General features: G+C 41.8%; 1 protein-coding gene across 1 annotated transcript in view; it reads left to right on the top strand.

The window, feature by feature from the left end:
• The window catches only part of LOC308087532 (myosin IXB), an 82,305-nt gene that overhangs the window by 37,104 nt on the left and 26,174 nt on the right, over positions 1 to 19,027 (top strand). Inside the window, 11 exon segments of the mRNA XM_080431466.1 lie at positions 5,897 to 5,991; positions 9,288 to 9,350; positions 12,651 to 12,750; positions 13,598 to 13,698; positions 14,499 to 14,628; positions 14,818 to 14,907; positions 15,339 to 15,455; positions 15,734 to 15,868; positions 16,325 to 16,446; positions 17,406 to 17,547; positions 17,811 to 18,006. Of these exon segments, the coding sequence (XP_080287592.1) occupies positions 5,897 to 5,991; positions 9,288 to 9,350; positions 12,651 to 12,750; positions 13,598 to 13,698; positions 14,499 to 14,628; positions 14,818 to 14,907; positions 15,339 to 15,455; positions 15,734 to 15,868; positions 16,325 to 16,446; positions 17,406 to 17,547; positions 17,811 to 18,006 (1,291 nt within the window).

Raw genomic sequence — 19,027 nt, forward strand, 5'->3', positions numbered from 1 at the left:
GGTTTAATTGGCAATGACTGATACTGACACATTGATTTCCAATACCTGACTTATATTCAGGAAAATCAATTAGGCTTTGATTGAGTTTGCCCACAATCGGCACGAGCCAAGCCAATCATACTGCTGTTTTTCAGTTGATCATCTTAGCCACAACTTATACTTTGTTGCACGACCATGGACAGAACTTTTTTTAATAGCTAAAAGAATATATATTGGTGTTGTCGAGCGACACAGTCATGCGATAAAGTATAAATTATACTGTACATGCAAATACAGCCTCTATGGGCACTCCCCAGCCCTCTCCATGCCATTCTGTCTCACAGACAGGAAGTTCCTATCAGTTCTCCTTAACAGGAAGGAGATCACCCACGACACCGGACGTAACAGCAGTTGTCCTTCTTTGCCATTGGCCCAGGACCTTGAGGTGGGAGGTGGGGGGGGGGCTGCACACACCAAAGTATTGTATTGTTGTTCAGGAAGTCTAGAGGAGTAACTGGCCATTCTGTATGTGGATCCATTGTTTATCTTTTAGTTCTAGGTTGTCTCACTTTTTTCCCCCTTCACTATATTTGGACAGGCTAGGTGCCCACCGTGTGTTGGCAGTGGGCATGAGTATGGGAAGAGATGGCATCAGCAGTTTTTAGTCACTGTAGCATATGCGCACACACATCATATAACACATGCACACTAACAAGTTAGGCCTTCGTAATCGGTTCAGAATCATATTTTCTAAATCTAAATAAGTAAGACATGATATTGCTGACAGAGGGAATGTAGTCTGCTTGTAGCTGCATGCAGTAGGTCATTTCTGGGTCTATTCGTGGTAGTGCGCACTAGTGTGACCACATCACAGGCTGGGGCTTGATGTGGTACCTTCCTGTGCCTGGGTGGGGCTGGTTGAAAATATCTCCAAAATGGTGGTGACACGCCACGCCACTGGAGCAAGACTGGTGCTTGAAAACCTTTTAGTGTACTGCCATCATACTGTACTAATAGCTTGTCAACTGGTATGGTCTGTATAACATATAGGTAGCATATTGCCTAATAATGTTGGTCACCCCACATCCAGAGCCAGCAGAATACTCACACATTTTAGAATGTTAAAGCTGATAGTGTTTTATGCAACACAGCAACTAAAAGAACATTTAGCTACTATTTGCTACTAAAATCAGCAGTTGCATACTGAAGCAATTACACTAATTTAAGCTCCAGTCCAAAATCTTTTCTCCTTTTATTTTTTCCACTATGGTGACATCAACATAGGTTTGTTTATTTTCCACTGTCGTTAACTGACTATTTAGCTGTCATACAATGACTACAGTTTGTTTCAAACATGCTTTGTCTCTTTAAAATTACATTGTGTCATTGTCATGTTTTGCCATTCAATATATGCTCTCACATGAATGCTTTCCTCAGGTGTAAATGTCAACTGACACCCATGCAGTATTGTTTTCCTACCATTCATATCCCCTGAAGCAATAAGCAAAACTGTGCCATGCTTTACTGCACAAGACCAATCAGATCACCAACCAGTTTGTTTCTGGCCTTTCACCCAATGAGTGAATGAAACGGAACTGTAGAATTGTCCTCATTGTAACATCTGCTGTTGTTAAACAAAAACGCAATCTTTGGGCTGCTATCCAGTCTGGGATATTGCATCTGTACTTAGTCAACAATTTAATTTGCATTCATACCCTGAGGGCTTATAAGTGTAGTTGGCAAGTTATAGTGCTGATTCTACTGTATACAGTAGGCTGTAGCAAGGCACACTATAGAGGTGTAACTGTGTACTACTGACATGGTATTCAGTCATTGCCACCATCATGTGAACTCGCCAAAGACCCTCTCACATTCATGACATTAACAAATACTGTTTACTTTGTTGCTCAGTACCATTGGTGTTTTGCCTCACTATTGTAACTACCAGTGATTATATGTTTTATTAGCTTGGTGCTTGGTTCGTCAATTCTACCCCATAATTACACACTTGCAGGTAAATGTACGTTGGCCAGAAAGCATGATTGTTATTGTTGGTCCTAGTGAATGTGGGAGTTTGACGGAGCATGTCTGTTGAGTGCCGTGTGTGTGCCTACCGTTGCCCCAGATGAATGTGGGAATTCTAGTTGTGGCGGTTTGGACTATTTGGAATCCTTTGTGCGAGTGACGGTGCTACTGCGAGGTGCCCATGTCAATGCCTTGGCACCGTGTGTGGAAATGTTTAACGGCAGCTCTTAAGGGCAAGTGGACTTTAAGGGATGAGTAGGACCCTCAGTGCAATACGTTAGTACTCAGGCACCAGCCCTACACTTTTACTTATTACAGAGATGTTTTGGTTTCTCTGTTTCAATTGTTTTCTGTAAGAAAATGCATATTAATGAGGGGCCTATATTATGAAATGATAGAAAATACAGTGTCGATTTTGGCCCTAGTTCTGTTTCTAATCTTACAACATCAGTGTCTTTCAATTTTATTTTGATGATGTTGCTCGCTCATAAAATCAGGCCTGAAGGCATTAGCTAAGCAACTATAGCTCAAAGCTAGTTGAGAATTATAAAATTTTGACAATAATAAAGTAGGTGTCTTGATTGTTGTGTTAGTCATGCATACTTATCTTTAGTAAAGTAGACTTAAGTCCCAAGGTTTAAAAATGTTTCCCAAAGCCATATTGTTATTTCACTCATCTCGTCATGTTTCACTTCACTTAATTTGCTTCCTCCGTGACAAGTTTATAAGAGACTTACAGTAAGTCACTTACTGTATCTATGAAAGGTTTTAAAAGTACTGTGTCTGTAATTAAAGGTTTTGCTTTGTCATGTTTGTGTTTATACAAATGGCTCATAACCTTCTACTTTGAAAACTGTCTCCTTATCTGTTTTGAAAGATGTGCGTGCGGCCGCCCGTCTGTGCGTGTGTGTGTGTGTGAGGCGGGGACTGAATTGGGACATAAGATTGTATTCTTGGTAGGTCTGGCTTAGTGGCTGTGTAAATGTACAGTTGAATAGGCTTCAGGAAAACAGGCCCACCACAGAAAGGAACAGCCGAGTACTTTGTGCACTCAAATGTCGTACGTGAACAATGACGGCACAAAATGTCTCAACCACACATAATATATAGCATGCATGTATATTATTTTATTTTATTAAGTTCAATCACTTTATTGGCATGAACGTTGCATTAACATGTTTACCATAACTTGAGGTTTAATGGGTAAACAAACATGCTAAAATAAAGATAATAAATTGTGCGTATGGTGTATATCGCTTTAGTCACAGATCTGCGTTTCTGCATATTTATCTAAGCTCCTACACCCAGAACCACACTGCAGAGTGACAAATATACATGAACAAATGCCACCGTATTTACACACTAAGATAGACAGAGACTCCTTTATCTATCTTTGGTCTTTCTGTCTCTCTCCGTCTCCACCCCCTGTCTCTCTCGCTCTTTCAATAGTATGCAGATTAGACCACAGGTTTCCAAGGGCGCCACGGCTTGGCTAAGCGTCATTCACTTCCTCATACCTGATGAGTCTTCCAGCCAATCAGAGAGTCCGTTGAAGGGCATGTTCGAATACGAACGATGCTATGACATGTTTAGCATTCCGTCCATCCCGAAAGGAGCCTGGGCTGAGCAGAAGAGATTTCCCAGGGTTTGGTTGTATTGCCTGAGAGAGCGCAGGGTTCAGACCCACACTGGACAGCTCCTAGGGCCAATACCAACTTAAACTGGCCCTGAATGCTGGAACTGTGACAGCGACTGAGGCAGTGGCAGACCACACCCAAAGAAATAAACGGGTTAGGTCCAATAAAGGACTTAACATGCATAACATCAACAATTTTAAGTAGAAGTGTGCACTCACACACACACACATGCACATACAGACGCACACACAGCACTCGCTCACATTGACTGTAAGCGCACTGAGTCCTGTCTGAACAGGTCGAGGTTCTCTGGAAGGATGATTCTGGTCACGGATGAGGAACGTTTCAACAGAACTCAGACTATCTCTTTCATCATCCATCGTCAACACACAGCCACTGTTGCATCACTCTCTTTTTTTTGCCCTCTGGTCTCAAAGCTATTTCAGGATTAAGGTCCTTACACACCGGGGCGATTTGTTTCATGCGAATAATACGTCTTTTTTTAAAACCTTATAAAATCAATGCAAGCTTCCACACCAGTTTCGCGGAGCGAAAAAGCGTCTTTTAATTATTCGGAACGAGTCCGAATTTTGCGTATATTCGCATATTCGCCGGTGTGTAACCGCCTTTACACTTAACTCAATTAAAATACGTCGCTGTAGCTATGTACAGTAAGTTTCAAATGTACAGTAACACACCTCCCCTGAGACGGAAGCTGGTGTGGAATAACACTGAATGCACAACTGCAAAAAAAATGGATAAATAATAGAATTGGAGAAAATACCGTAATTCTGGCAGCTCTGTTGCTGCAGGAGAAGTGGAAATGGGTTAACGGTCAGTTCTTTGTCAGTGTTTGTGTGTGCCCCCTGCCTTCATCTAATCTGCTGAAATACCACTGTATCGAATTCACCCTGCAACTGCTATTGACAACACAATGTGTCCTATTTAACATGCACCGAGTCAACTTCCCGTGCGGCAGTCTTTTGTTGTTGTGGTGTGTGTGTGTGTGTGTGTGAGCGAGAGGGAGAGGGAGAGGGAGAGGGAGAAGCTATCTTTATACATGCGAGTATGTGCAGCAGGGAAAGAGAGTGCTTTTCTGTGTCTTCATCAATGGGAGTAAACAGGGCCCCTCATTGAGGACTGGTGGCTGAGTTCTGTGCACCCCTGGCTGAGTTTGGCTTTGGCCCCAGGCCTGGTGCTCTCTAATTCTCTTTGGTCTGATACTGCTATACATATAGACCCTCCCAAGCTCATTTATCATCACTGACCTAATGTCTCGCACGCACGCACGCATGCACGCACACGCACACGCACACGCACAAATACACAAGTGCACACGCTCACACATGCACACACTGAATGAAAGAAAGGTGGAAATGGCAGGGTTTAAAACAGGAAACGCATAGAGGGGGATGGAGGGAAGAAACTAAAGAAAAGTAGGTGGAGATGGATTGAAAGATAGTTAGTGGAGGGCAAGAGGGGACAACGAGTTACAGATGCTCACCCCCCCCCCCCCCCCCCCCCAACTAAGTCCCCCAAAACACACACACACACACACACACAGAGCCCCACCCCTTCTGTCATGTCAGCTGCTGCTTTCATCGAGTATTGACCTCTGGACTTTGGGGTGACTTTATTGCCACAGTGATTTGTTGTTGTTTTTGTTTACTCCAAGGCGCTCTGATTGAGGTGTAGTCTTTCCAGCGCAAGAATGCTGTGTTCCCCAATGCAACACTCTGACTCTGAACGTTTGAGGTGCATTCATTGAACATAGCGAATAGTTGAGCTTTCCATTATTTATGCACTTTTTTCTCCCTGTCACTCTTATGTGTAGTTTATTCTACGTTGTGCCGGAAATAGCCAATCGCAATGCAGATGCGCTGCATTGTGATGAGCTGAGCAGAGAGGGGGCAGAGTAGCTTTTGCAATTCTGTTGAGCCACAGGTGTACTGAATTTGAACGCATGGTTAACTAGCAGTGTTTTTCCTACCATTATTTTGGCCGAACTCACGCGGCATCCGGTGCATCTTGTTTAGTTTTTATTTTATTTAGATTTACATATATTTACATATATATATCTTTTCCTTTATTTAGCCATTCTTAGCCTTGCTCATAAAAAAAACATTATTGGGGAACGCTGACTAGGATATGTAATAGGATATGTAATGAAAATTTTCTTTGACTATTTGTCCTTGCCACAAATATAGAAAGTAATCCATGTATTTTGTCTTCTCTTCCTCTGTTAACTCCGCCAGGCTTTTGGGAATGCCAAGACGGCCCACAACAACAACTCAAGCCGCTTTGGCAAGTTCATCCAGGTGAATTACCTGGAGAGTGGCGTGGTCCGAGGGTGAGTAACCGTGTGTGTGTGTGTGTGTGTGTGTGTGTGTGTGTGTGTGTGTATGTGTGCGTGCACAAAGACTGTAGTTATCCACTCAACAGCCACCTGTATGCTCTCAGTGTAGCCAGAATGTGGATTACCATGTAGATTACCATGCCATACATGGACAATTATCTGTGCTACTTGTTTGTTTTTGCATTCAGAATCCTCCTCTTCCCGTGTTCTTTCATTTGAACCATCTTCCTCTCTTTGGACCACAACCTTCCTCTTCGCAGTTTATTTGTTGTTTGCTCTCTGTGCATACTGTGGGCTACATATGCAGACACAAGTACATTCTTCCTTTTTCTCAGCAGTCGTTTTCGTCTGAGGTCAGGAGCGCTGATGTCAATGTGGTCAGCGCCAGTGTCACTTCCTCACTTCCTCCTCGGCCCAGGAAGTAGCGAGGAGAGCAGCTGCACAGCACAGTATCTGAAAAACACCTCATATGTAATTCTGTGAGGTTCTAGATAGTTACAGTATGTGGCATGGGGCTACAGAAAAGATTTGATTATTATGGCCAAATTCGCCAAGAATGAGTGAATTGGATTGTTGAGGCGTTTCATCACTCTATAAGCAACTGTGTTTTTATCAGAAATAAAAGGAACAAAATAGACATGGTCATGGAAACGGCAGCATGTCTGTGGCACCAGCCTCTCAGCATGAGGTCACAGTAATGGGGCAGACTCAACCTGATTAGGTCTTAATAGCACCAGGTCTCATCGCCCTCTATTGAATTGCTCATCCTGAGAGCAGTCAGTAATCCAATAAGGGTCCAATTTAGTTAGGTGAGGCCTTTCTGCACTATGCAGCCAACCCCCTTAAGGCTCAGAAGCACAAGCAACACAATCTACCGCTAGTGTACATCAACAATTACAGTGTACACGCGCGCGCGCACACACACACACACACACACGCACACGCACACGCACACGCACACACCTTCAATACCATTGGAAGTGCTGGTGCTGCCAACCCTCCTTATAGTGTGTCATCTCTTATAGTGCATTGAACCCTCTGGACACTCATTGCTCCAGTATCGTACTGCTGCCCATCGGGCTTGACAAAGGCTGCCTGCCGTCTGCCTATCTCCAGTGGCAGTCATTCACAGTCTATAGAGGAGATTAACAAAGGGAAGACTGGGACTAGCTAATGTTCCGCTCCGCTGTGCTCTCTGACTGACTGACTGACAGACAAACAGACAGACAGGATGTTTTGATGCTCTATCTCCCTCACTGTGGCTCTCTCTCCATCTAATGCTTCCTCATTGGGAACTGAGAGAGCGGATACGTACTTTGGGCTGCAACTTAACTACAGATATATTTTTAGGGGTGATTATCAATTACTTTTTCAGTGAATTTTTACCTGATTCAATGTATTCCCTGAGCAAGCTTGCAGGCTCTGTTAGCTCAACGGTGTTGCACAAAAATAGCGAACGCAATAGCCTGTCTCACATTGACACATGAGCTTGTAGATCTGCTATTTTGACATTTTATTTTTTAGCATCATGGATTGCAGCTTTATGTCAATGTGTCTGCGGCTGGGACACATGACACCCCACACATTAGTTTTACATCGCGCGTCCCTTTCCCCTTTTTTTCTCTTTGTGGTCAGACTCGGTGGTTGGCCTCCTTCAGAATGTCATTACTTTTAGCAGAGAGCGTGCAGGGGAAATGATTGGCAAAAGTGAGATGGAAAAGCACAGTTAGAAAGTAGGAGAGAGTCGTCTGGCTAATTGACCTATTTGATGTCTATACTGTATCTCTGCAGTCCTACACATCCTCTTCCTTAACCACTTAAACACTATATACCTGTACTTAGTTGACCAGAGTCCCCCAGTGGTCTAGTAGGCCTAGGGCTGTCACCATTACACATTTTAGTTGACGATTAATTGTCACTAAAATAATTGCGATTAACGATTTAATTGTTTTTTTGGTATTGAACATTGGAACATATGAAGCCTTTTAAGGCTTCGTAATCAAAAATTGCACAGGGCAGATATGACAAATAACTGAAATAAACAAAGAAATAATTGACAAATTTAATTATTTTTATACATGTAAAAATTGCAGAAATAGCTGATCTACAAGCTTGTAGATGAGCTATTTCTGCTTTTTCTTATATTTGAAAATGTGTGAAAATCTTTCAACATGGAAACGACTATGACGATTATGCAAAAGTAATTGCGATTCTCAAATAATTGCGATTAGACGATTATGTAATAGGCCTAAGTAGGTCAACACTAAATATCTTCGCAGAAGATAGCAGATCTACAAGCTCACAATGCGTCGCATTGCGACACATTGTGAGCTTGTAGATCCGCTATTTTCACTGAATGTTTGCCCCCAGAGTAGGGACACTAGGGTTCATGTGGTTTGGCCCAATGTCTACAGCACTTCATCACATGACCGCATTTTGATTTTTTTCTTTTTTCAAAATGAGTTAATTTTGGCGACCAACGTGGTCATACAGTATGACGTTATAGCTCTCACAGACATACAACAACAGTCCCTGATACCTCAGCTCTCTACTCTCTACTTAGGGTGTCATAAAAGACTGACATCTATGTAGTTTTAATTCTAGCTATGGTCCTCTCGTGTAAAATCAAATTTAGCCCCATTTTATAACCTAGGACTTTTGTAGTGGGCAACACCACTGCCTAATCTGTGACTTTGGAGGTTTGAATCCAGACATCTACTTTTTACTTTTCTTTCCGGTGACACTACAGTAGGTCTCTGATTTCACCTCTCCCAGTCTTCAGTAAACAACACGATTTAAAAAAAAGCCATCTTAAAGGGAATTCCCGTACTTCTGAAATCAGATTATTTCCATATTGAGGCTATTGTCTGTGGGTGCCGTAGTGTGGTGTTATGTGATGTTGTGTGCATTGCTTCACGTTCACTGTCCATCCATCCAATATATGGAGCCTCTGTTCACTATTTATTGTTCTCACCATCTGTCCTCACTTCCCCTCCTCCTCCCCTCTCCATGTCATTTCATTACCAGCCCACTTTCACATTTGACCCCTACACACGCACGCATGCACGCACTCACACACAAACACAAACAGCTGAGTGATAGGATCAGATGACCGACATTCAGTATCAAGTGATTGATGCTCTTTCTTTCTCCCTATTCTTCCTTCTTTGTTCCCCACCCTCCTCTTTCTCTCACTCGCTCATTTCTCCTTCCCTGTTTCTCACCCTTTCTTCCTGTCATATTCTGGGTCACCATCTTTATATATCTCTCTCTCTCTCTGTATTTTACAGGGCTGTGGTGGAGAAGTATCTGTTGGAGAAGTCTCGTCTGGTCTCCAGAGAGAAGAATGAGAGGTGAGGAGCAACAGGCAGGGTCACGATCCCTCACCCACATTGACCTTCAGGGGGTCCTCTGAACAAACATGGGGAGATGGGGAGGTTCCCTAAGAGCCTTTGATGTAGGGCTGCAACGATCGATTATTTTCTTAGCGATTTTTAACAGCAATATTTCAATTAATTGATTAACCACTTCAGCGTTATTTAATACCTCGTTGCACAGCAGTGTCGTGGAAAAAATAGTGGAAATGGTAGATCTACAAGCTTGTAGAACGGCTATTTTCACTATAGTTGAAATATTATGAAAGGAATTTAAACTTTTGCCAAAAATAGGGAATCATTATTTTATTGATCAATTAGAATTTTTTGTTTTAGCTGGTCATCTGTACACACAAGGGTGATGATTACCATAGCAGTGTCCTAAGACAAACAGTTATTTGACCATACAATGTCTATGATTTTGAATGCTTGTAGAAGTGAAAATATTGTATTTATTTAGATGGTGTAGTTTAATAGATGAACTGTCAGTGTCAACAATTCATATTTTTCAGCCAAAAAAAAGGAAAGAAAAAGAAATGCATTGGGCTTCTGCCAGACATTTCCTTTCAAGCAACCTGGGGTTGTAGTAGACCCTGTGGTAGTTCATGTACTTTATACGTTGTAAAGGAAGCCACGTTTAATGGTTTACACGCTAATAAATCATAATAATAATACAAATATTTCACTGTTACTTATTCTGTGGCCGCTGCATACGCCTGAGTGGAGGAATAGCTTGGAAATGGTGTCACATGGAATATGCTCAGCAGGCCTACACTGCATCCAAAGGCTCATTCTGACTCCTCCCTGGATCATTGGGATGATCAGTGTGTAATGCGTGTAAGCTGCCATTGAACTGGACTAGTGGTGGTAATCTCCGCAGACGTAAACAAGACAGGGTAGATCACAGTCTAACTGGGTGTGTCACTTATGATATTCATGAAGACCTATGCCTTTTTACTGAGCCCTGCTTTGATGTGACGTACAGTACAGTCCTGTCTGAGCTACAGAGTTAAGCATTAACTTGCCCTCCTACACAAACAAATGCAAAATACCTGTTCTGTTGGTATAAGGAGCTACTAGTCTCCTTTTTGCACACAGCTATTGTACCTGGCTATCATGTGTCCCTTTGTTGTAACTCACCTACCGTATGTGAAATACTATCATTCATAGCAGACTAGACTCCTGATTGGCTGCTACTAGTATGACTAACTGTTTACTTTTAAACCTTGTCATACATTTAGTAGAGAGCATACCAGGGAATAGTATGACTAATTTGCCTATTGACTCACTCATCCACAGAATAATATGTAATGTCATTTATAACCCACCCAGGAAGGAATTCACTTTTGCTTAAAGGTAGGGTAAGTGATATATTATAACAAGGTTTTTGTTAAAAGGTTAAAGCACTATATTATCATAGTAGTCATTGCTATAGAGTTTGTTCAGTAAAAGGAGTATACCAGCTCTTTAATAATCAGAACACACATTATCTGGTGGGTTGCAAATGTTCAGCCAATAAGGAGAGAGTACACATTTATCAGCTAAAATGTTATAGTGTTACAGTTCCAATTTTGTCTGCCCATTCTTTGTGTCACCACTTCCAAATTCACTTGTTTATCCTGTATCCTGTGCGAGTTCTCCCTCCTGATTGGATAGAATTGGTATCCCGACCTGAAAATGTGTTTTCTGTTTACCAAAGAGCGAGACAACTCCTGTTACTGAACAAACACTCTATAGCAATGAGTACTATCAGAATATAGAGCTATTTAACACTTATTTTAACAAAAGAAATATAATTTTCACCTTTTTAAAGAATACATTTTTCTTTAATTAATTAATTTCAAAAGAAATAATTAGAAAAAAAAACATTCTATTTGAAACCGACTGGGCTGAACCCGACTGGGCTGAACTCTTCTTTAGTACTAACCTGTACAACTCGCGTGCAATTGCTAATGGCCACTGAGAACCAAGCAATTTCATCAGCGCCTTTAATAAAGCGCCTTCTCAAGGGTATCTCTACAGTAGCTTTTGAAAGAGGAGAGGGCATTACTCATTCACTTTCCCCACCCAAATCCCCTCCAGACCCTGGGTATGGCACCAGTTATATCAGTCACAATCACACTTTCTCTAATCGTCTCTCACTGCCAACCCACAGACGCTACAGTTAATCACACAGTCCACGTAGTCTGTGTTGATGCTACATCAGGCCTGTCTGCTCCAGGAGTGAGTGTGTTGTATGATGTCATTGTTCTTCCTGATAAACATGGAAATGCATTACTCCTGTGACCTGTCCTGTGTGCTTGCACAACAAAGCACTCCCGCCTTCAGCACCTACATACCTACCTACCTACCTACCTACTACACCGTATACTTTAGATATTTTCCTTAGTTTACTTTTTTGTTGTTTTCAATTCAGTTTATTTTCGGTTAGATTCACGAATGGGTTTGCTAGTTTCAGTATTAGTTTCAGTTATTCTTCTATAAAATGCGGGGAGCAAGTTTAAGAACCGAATCGAGCTTGAGGACACCATTCAAAGTAATGGGGCAACAGAAAGAAACAGGCGCCATGTTCTATTCGGTTCCTCAAGCTATATAGGCATTGAAGAATCACTTTGTGAATGACTCATTCTAGCCTTCCCAGTCGCAATGCGTCCTCATGCTTGTTGACAAAGACTACACCTAGAGGAATTTTCTGTATATGTTTTATTTTAGTTAGTTTTGTAATTAGACGATGGCATTGACTGAAAATGCATTTTTTCACACCTAGTTTTAATTTAGTTCAGTTCTAATAACCTTGTTACCTACCAACTATATCCACCTACCTACAATACACAGTACCTACAGTACCTACAATAGTATCTACCTACTGGCCCACTGATAACAAGACTGGCAAATGTATACCAGTCTTTTAGCAGTGCAGTGCAGAGCACTTGATTGTATCAGCTTGTTGCATAAGGCTGAGCATCGGTTTGTTTTAGCTTGGCAGAATGTTGACTTTGGATTCTTTAAAAAATATATATATATCCGATTGACTTCCAAAGTTTGTGGGCCCTGGGTGGCCAACCAGGCCTGACGGAGATCTGCACTCCAAGGACTGCACTTCAAGTTCAACACTGTATCCACTGATGTGTTGTCCACTCTCTAATAATTAAAGTGTTTGCTTATAAAACAGGACCTTATCAGTGACAGGGATGTTTTTCCTAAATCAAAAGCCTGGTTGAAAACAAGTTTAATTTGATGACTCTGTGTTTGTGTGTACGTGCATATGCGTTTTTCCAGGAACTACCACGTGTTTTACTACCTATTGTTGGGTGCGTCTGAGGAGGAAAGGAAGGAGTTCAAGTTGCTGCCACCAGAAGACTACCTCTACCTCAAGCAGGTAGGTGCTGCTCCTCCCACAACGAGGTCTTACGACAAATACTGAAAGACTGCTCCATCTCTACACCGCCAGTATGTTGTCAAAGCTCCTCATTCACATCCATTCAGTTCTGTCTGTTCACACCGACTGGCCTGCCAGTGAACGACCGGCCAAATGTGTCAATGAAAAGAGAATTAAATGGCCATTCAATAGCCTTTTTTTAAATTATTGCCATGCATTTAATCTTGTTAGTAGAATATTCTCAGTGTTCTCTGTGAATGTGCTCTTGGCAAATTTGCGTCAATTGACATTGAACTGCATGAATGGGTGGACGTGGTATGTGAGGTGACCTTGGAAGGTGGCGTTGTCATTGAGTCTGAGGGAGTGGGTATTCGGGGTGTGTGATTGGCGTGCTGTTGAATGGGCCTCATGCTTCCTTCTTCCTGCACATGTGTGCGCTGCATGTCAATGAGGCATTCTTTGTGTTCCCTCTCTCCCCCTTTCATCCATTTCTGTTTCTTAATCCTACCCACTCTCCTTCCTCCTCGACTCTTCTCATTTTTGTCTCATCCCTCCTTGTCCTTAAATTATTTCCTTCCTGTGTCTTCACTGTCTCTCTAGTCTTGCAAATGCTAAATAGAGTCTGACACTACACCTTATGTATCTTTATATTTTATTTATATATACTTAGATGATTTTGATTTATATTAGGATACATTTCCGCGACTATAAAGTCAAAACGGAAGGAGGGGGGGGCATCCGCTTTCCCCCTTAATCATCAACAGAGCTTCCGTGCTCCAGACTGTATGACCGGAAGCATTTGAAAATCGTCTGTCTTAATACTTCCACTTTGTCTCTGCATCTGCAGCAAAACTTCAAGATAGAAGATGAGGAGGACCTTCGTCATGACTTCGAGAGGCTGCAGCAGGCAATGGAGATGGTGGGCTTCCTGCCAGCCACCAAGAAACAGTGAGTGTGGACATACAGTTTGCTTGTTTTTAAACCTTTATTTATCCATGGTAGGTGTTCTGAGCACAGATGCTGTTTTTCAGCAATGCCCTTCACACTCACACAATTACACAAATTCACACCTGGGAGCTGCTGTCCAATACAACCGCAGTCTGAATGCCTTGCTCAAGGCTCACTGCGCATTCACTTCCCTGCCTAGATTTTTCCTGCCGGTCTGGGAAGTTGAACCGGGAACCTTTCGGCCGCAAGCAGCGCAGTCTCCTCTAATGGAGGAGAGCTACATCTGCAGACTGTCACTGAATATTTGTTATAATGATGTCGTTGTAAAGGCCACCAAATGATAGATAATCTGTAATTTAATTAAATAATCGATTGATAATCTATCCCTATTTTGGCCATGTCATTATAGGTGATACCTTTCGAAAAGATAAAACATTTTCAAGAAATTTTGAAAATGGCAGATCTGCAAGCATACAACGCGAAACAATTACATAAAACACAGAATATAGTCCTTACATCTATAAACTGAAGGACAGTTATGATGGAAACTGTATTCTCTAAAGATAATACTTCCCTTCAGCTCCCTGCACATTGTGCCTTGTGTTAAACACTGTATCAGCAGGAAACGCCTCTTTGTTTATTCTGTGGATAATGGAATTATGAAGTTCAGTGAGGCATGGGCGGCACAAAATAGACCATAATTAGCATGTTAAGCATAGACTTTGCACATGTTATTATGAGACTGTGAGTGTGAGGAGAATGCTCTTTGTTTGCATTGAACGCTCACCTCTGTGGTGCAGGATCTTCTCGGTATTGTCGGCCATCCTGTATCTGGGCAACGTGACCTACAGGAGGAAGTCAACCGGCCGAGATGAGGGGCTGGACGTGGGACCTCCGGAGGTCCTGGCTACTCTCTCAGACCTTCTCAAGGTAACGTGTGTGTGTGTGTGTGTGTGTGTGTGTTGTACACTGTACACAGTAAAAAGTCCATTTGAGTGTCCATTTGGTTACATTTGTGCAATAGAAGTTAAGACTCAGATTTTAAAGTGTAGCTGTAATTACTCTTTAAGTGTAAGCTACGGTATGTATTGTTTGTGACGTGTCTTAATTCCCTCCCAGGTTAAAGAGGAGCTGCTGGTCGAAGCCTTGACAAAGAGGAAAACGGTGACAGTGAATGACAAGCTGATTCTCTCCTACAGCCACAGTGAGGTAGGCACCATGCATCCATCCATCTCTGCAGCCTGTCATTAGTGTAACAGCGTTATCCTTCACTCTAATTAGTGGTGTGTGTCTAGTGTCTACAGTACGTGTGTCCCTCCTACTTTCTGTACGCCACCCGTCTAGAACTGCTGTCCAATGTTCCTGACTTTTTATATCTCCGCCGGTGGATGTCAATATATTGCTCACTTATTCTATATTATGTTATATAAAAACACCCCATTATGATGATGAAATGGAGAAAAGCAAGCTAAAGTTACCATTAGAACCTGTAACCAGAATATGTTTTCTATTTCTGCTTGTAAAAAGATCCATTAATCAATTATGAAAGTTACATAATAATGTTTAATAATGTTTCTGTCAGTAAATCGATTATCGTTTTCAGCACTATTAGTAACCTTCAACCCTTCTCCTTCCATCAGGCTATTACAGCCAGAGACTCAATGGCAAAGTCTCTGTACAGCGCCTTGTTTGACTGGATTGTTCTGCGTATCAATCATGCACTGCTCAACAAGAAAGACATGGTGGAATCTGTCCCAGTGAGTCTTGCTCAATTAAGAAACGATATTGAACCCACCTTTTAAAATCTATGTGACATGACACTTGGGTGACATGTGTTGTAGATGTCTGAGGTGATTACGGCCATACATTCCTCATTTAATAGCGTCTTGTTAAAACCTAATTTTACACTCCATAGTACGATGGTATCACTTACCGACAAGAACTGAATGTCACTAAAAATCTGGCAAGCAACACCGTTGTGCGATCGACTATGAATCAAGCTTAACATTCCACTGTGGGCATGTCTGTTTTCCAGTGCTTGTCCATCGGTGTCCTGGACATATTCGGTTTCGAGGACTTTGAGACCAACAGTTTTGAGCAATTCTGTATAAACTACGCCAACGAGCAGCTGCAGTATTACTTCAACCAGCACATTTTCAAACTAGAGCAGGTGAGCCTCTCCTTTTGTCTGTACATTGCAGCCTTGTTCTCTGGGATGAATAGACCTAGATTCTGACCTGATTACAGTCTCTTCTCTTAACCCTTACAACAATCTTCCAATGTCATCCAAATAACTACTACTGGTTTCTTGAATTGGGAATAAGTTGGTTACGTACTTGATGACAATAAAATTGCTGCTGAACTGGTTAAACAAAATATAAAGTACATATGAGTTGCCAGAACACAAAAACGTTTTAAATTTATTAAACATACCAGTCAGTCAGCAGTTTTTGTAGGGTGTGGATGTTTTTGGTGCACACAATGGTAATAAAAATTATAACGGTTGTCACCATCAGCTTTTATCATCTTGTATTTTTAACCTGTCAGTTAAACCGGTTATGTAACTTAAGATGGAATTGGTTTCAGGGATTGGTTTAATTGAATATCATGTCCTTTTTCCATGCAGGAAGAGTACCAGGCCGAGGGCATCACCTGGCACAACATCGACTACACAGACAACGTAGGCTGTATCCACCTCATCAGTAAGAAGCCCACTGGCTTGCTCTACCTGCTGGATGAGGAGAGCAAGTAAGTAACAGCAATAGCCAAGCGGTATAGAGTAACATCCTTAGTGTTACAGTAATTTAACACAAACTTGTTTGTTTTTGTATGTGTTGGAAGGGTTTAACTCTCATGGTGTCTGACAAGTGTGATGTAAATTAGTTTCTTGGGTTGCCATGGCTCTATTGTAGGCGAGCCGTCTTGTGTGTGTGTGTGTGTGTGTGTGTGTGTGTGTGTGTGTGTGTGTGTGTGTGTGTGTGTGTGTGTGTGTGTGTGTGTGTGTGTGTGTGTGTGTGTGTGTGTGTGTGTGTGTGTGTGTGTGTGTCTGTTTGTCCGGAGATAATCACTGCTGTACTGATCAATGCAAAATGTCTTAGTAGTGTTTTACATGTTTTATATTCCTTTGAAATATTTAACTTTATCTATTTTTTTAAATAATGAATGAATGGTGGCCCTGTGTTTGATGCCTGAACCCTTGCCCAAAGATGGAATCATTGTTGACTGATGTCACAGGCTGGCCACATGAAGGCCGAGATCTGTATGGGAGCCAGGCCGTTATTAGACCCTGTCTTGTCTTGTCTTGTTGACTAATAGGTTTGTGCAGAGTTAGAAAAGTAGGTCATAAGCACCCACAGCCAACTACTTAGCCGAGGGACCCGATGATGCTAATTGTTATGGATACCATAACCAACACATCTTCATATCAAACAAAGGCGCCACAGAGACCCCATGGCTTGATTACTTCCTGTTTGGCATTTGACACAGAAACGCAGCGAATAGTATGAATGGCAATGTCTGTTCTATACATTTATTTCTTTGGGTATGTTATTACTGCTGGTTAAATGCCTGTTTTGAAAACTGCCCTGCTGTGAGGGATTATCGGGTGTATTGGCTCAAATTGAACTGAATTGAAACCTTTCCACACTTTGCCTGTACTGTATCCCTTTATCCTGGTCCTCAATCCTACCCCTCTATCTCTGTTCTAGTTTTCCACATGCTACAGATAAAACCTTGCTGAACAAATTCAAGCAGCAACACCAAGGACATAAGTATTTTGTCCCCACTCCCGTCATGGAGCCCGCCTTTGTCATTCAACACTTCGCCGGGAAGGTCAAGTACCAGGTTAAGGTAAAGATGGACACTTCAGATACTAAATAGTGTGGCAATTTTTTTTTTTTACCAACAAAGCACTTTAAGCTTAGTTCAAGCTGTCTAATATAAACAATATTCATGGAAGTGACATGTTAAATGTGACAGAATTGCTGAATAACAACGTAATCAGTAGCAGTTTTCACATGGCTCATTTGTCCCAAATTAAGTTACACCTAAATAGAGCCTAGTGCTTTTGTTTAGTGTTTTCTCACTTCCCCATTTATCGTTCACTTCATCAGGACTTCCGGGAGAAGAATACAGACCACATGCGTCCTGACATCGTAGCCCTCCTACGGAGCAGCGACCGGGCCTATGTGCGCCAGCTCATTGGCATGGACCCAGTAGCCATGTTCCGCTGGGGAATCCTGCGTGCCACCGTCAGAGGCATGGCTGCCTTCAACGAGGCTGGCCGTCGCTGGGCAGCCAAGACTGCAGGTATGTTACTCTGTTATTGTACAGTTAGTGGTATTGCAATGGTGGACTGTTTATAGTCTTTACAATCAGAATACCATTTTACAAAGTACAATAATGGGCTGTCCACACCAAGCACTATAACTATAAAGATATTATTTTTTAAATCGTTTTTACTCCACACCACAACTATAATGATGAAAGTGATGAACAATATAGTTATAGTGAGGATTAAAGGTAGGTTCCACCGCACCTCAAACCAAAATCAGGTTGGTCCGGTGCATCTCAGGAGCAAGACACACATAGCAGGTAAAAAGAAAGCACTGGAGCAACTCGGACAATTGGTGTAAGGCAGACAATAGTTTTAGTGCTTAGTGTGGATGGCCCTTCAATGTTAAGGAATTTGTTCCACTGAAACCAGTGCAGAGACGTCAATAACATGCCCCTATATTCACACAAGGGACATTGCAAGGTTACTATAGACATTAGACAATATAGGCTATAGTTATAATACCGCACAATATACACATATATACATTATATATTTGTACTGTATATAATTATAATATATACTATATATACTAATATTCTGTAGATCAAATGCACCATAGTCACTGTAAACCAGTTTCGGAAATTAAATAACTGTGAAATGTCTATAAAGACTTACCACACAGTAAAATCCTCAATGTTAAATTAACTAAAGGATTTTAATGTGCGTGTTTTGGTACCATAGCTGGCTGACCTCTCAGGCTGTCGAGTGTGTTTTACATGTACAATGTGTACCACAACTTCACAGTATTACAGTTCTCACGTTTCTCTCGCTCTCTCTCTGTAATTAGTCTTTTAAGGTCAGTTCACTAGAGGACACAGAGACCTGAAACGTGAGGCTTACGTAGACTTCACCCTTATTCCTCCAAGCCTCAATCCTCTGAGAACACAGACTATTTCTGTGTTCTCAGAAGTGGCCCATTGACGCAGGAGGCTATTTTAATGTGGATTAACAAGATTAAATGAGATCTAGATCAAAACCAAAACAAAAGAATGA

The sequence above is a fragment of the Gymnoscopelus braueri genome (assembly GCF_963280865.1).
Source record: "Gymnoscopelus braueri genome assembly, chromosome: 6".
In the NCBI taxonomy this organism is placed as follows: domain Eukaryota; kingdom Metazoa; phylum Chordata; class Actinopteri; order Myctophiformes; family Myctophidae; genus Gymnoscopelus; species Gymnoscopelus braueri.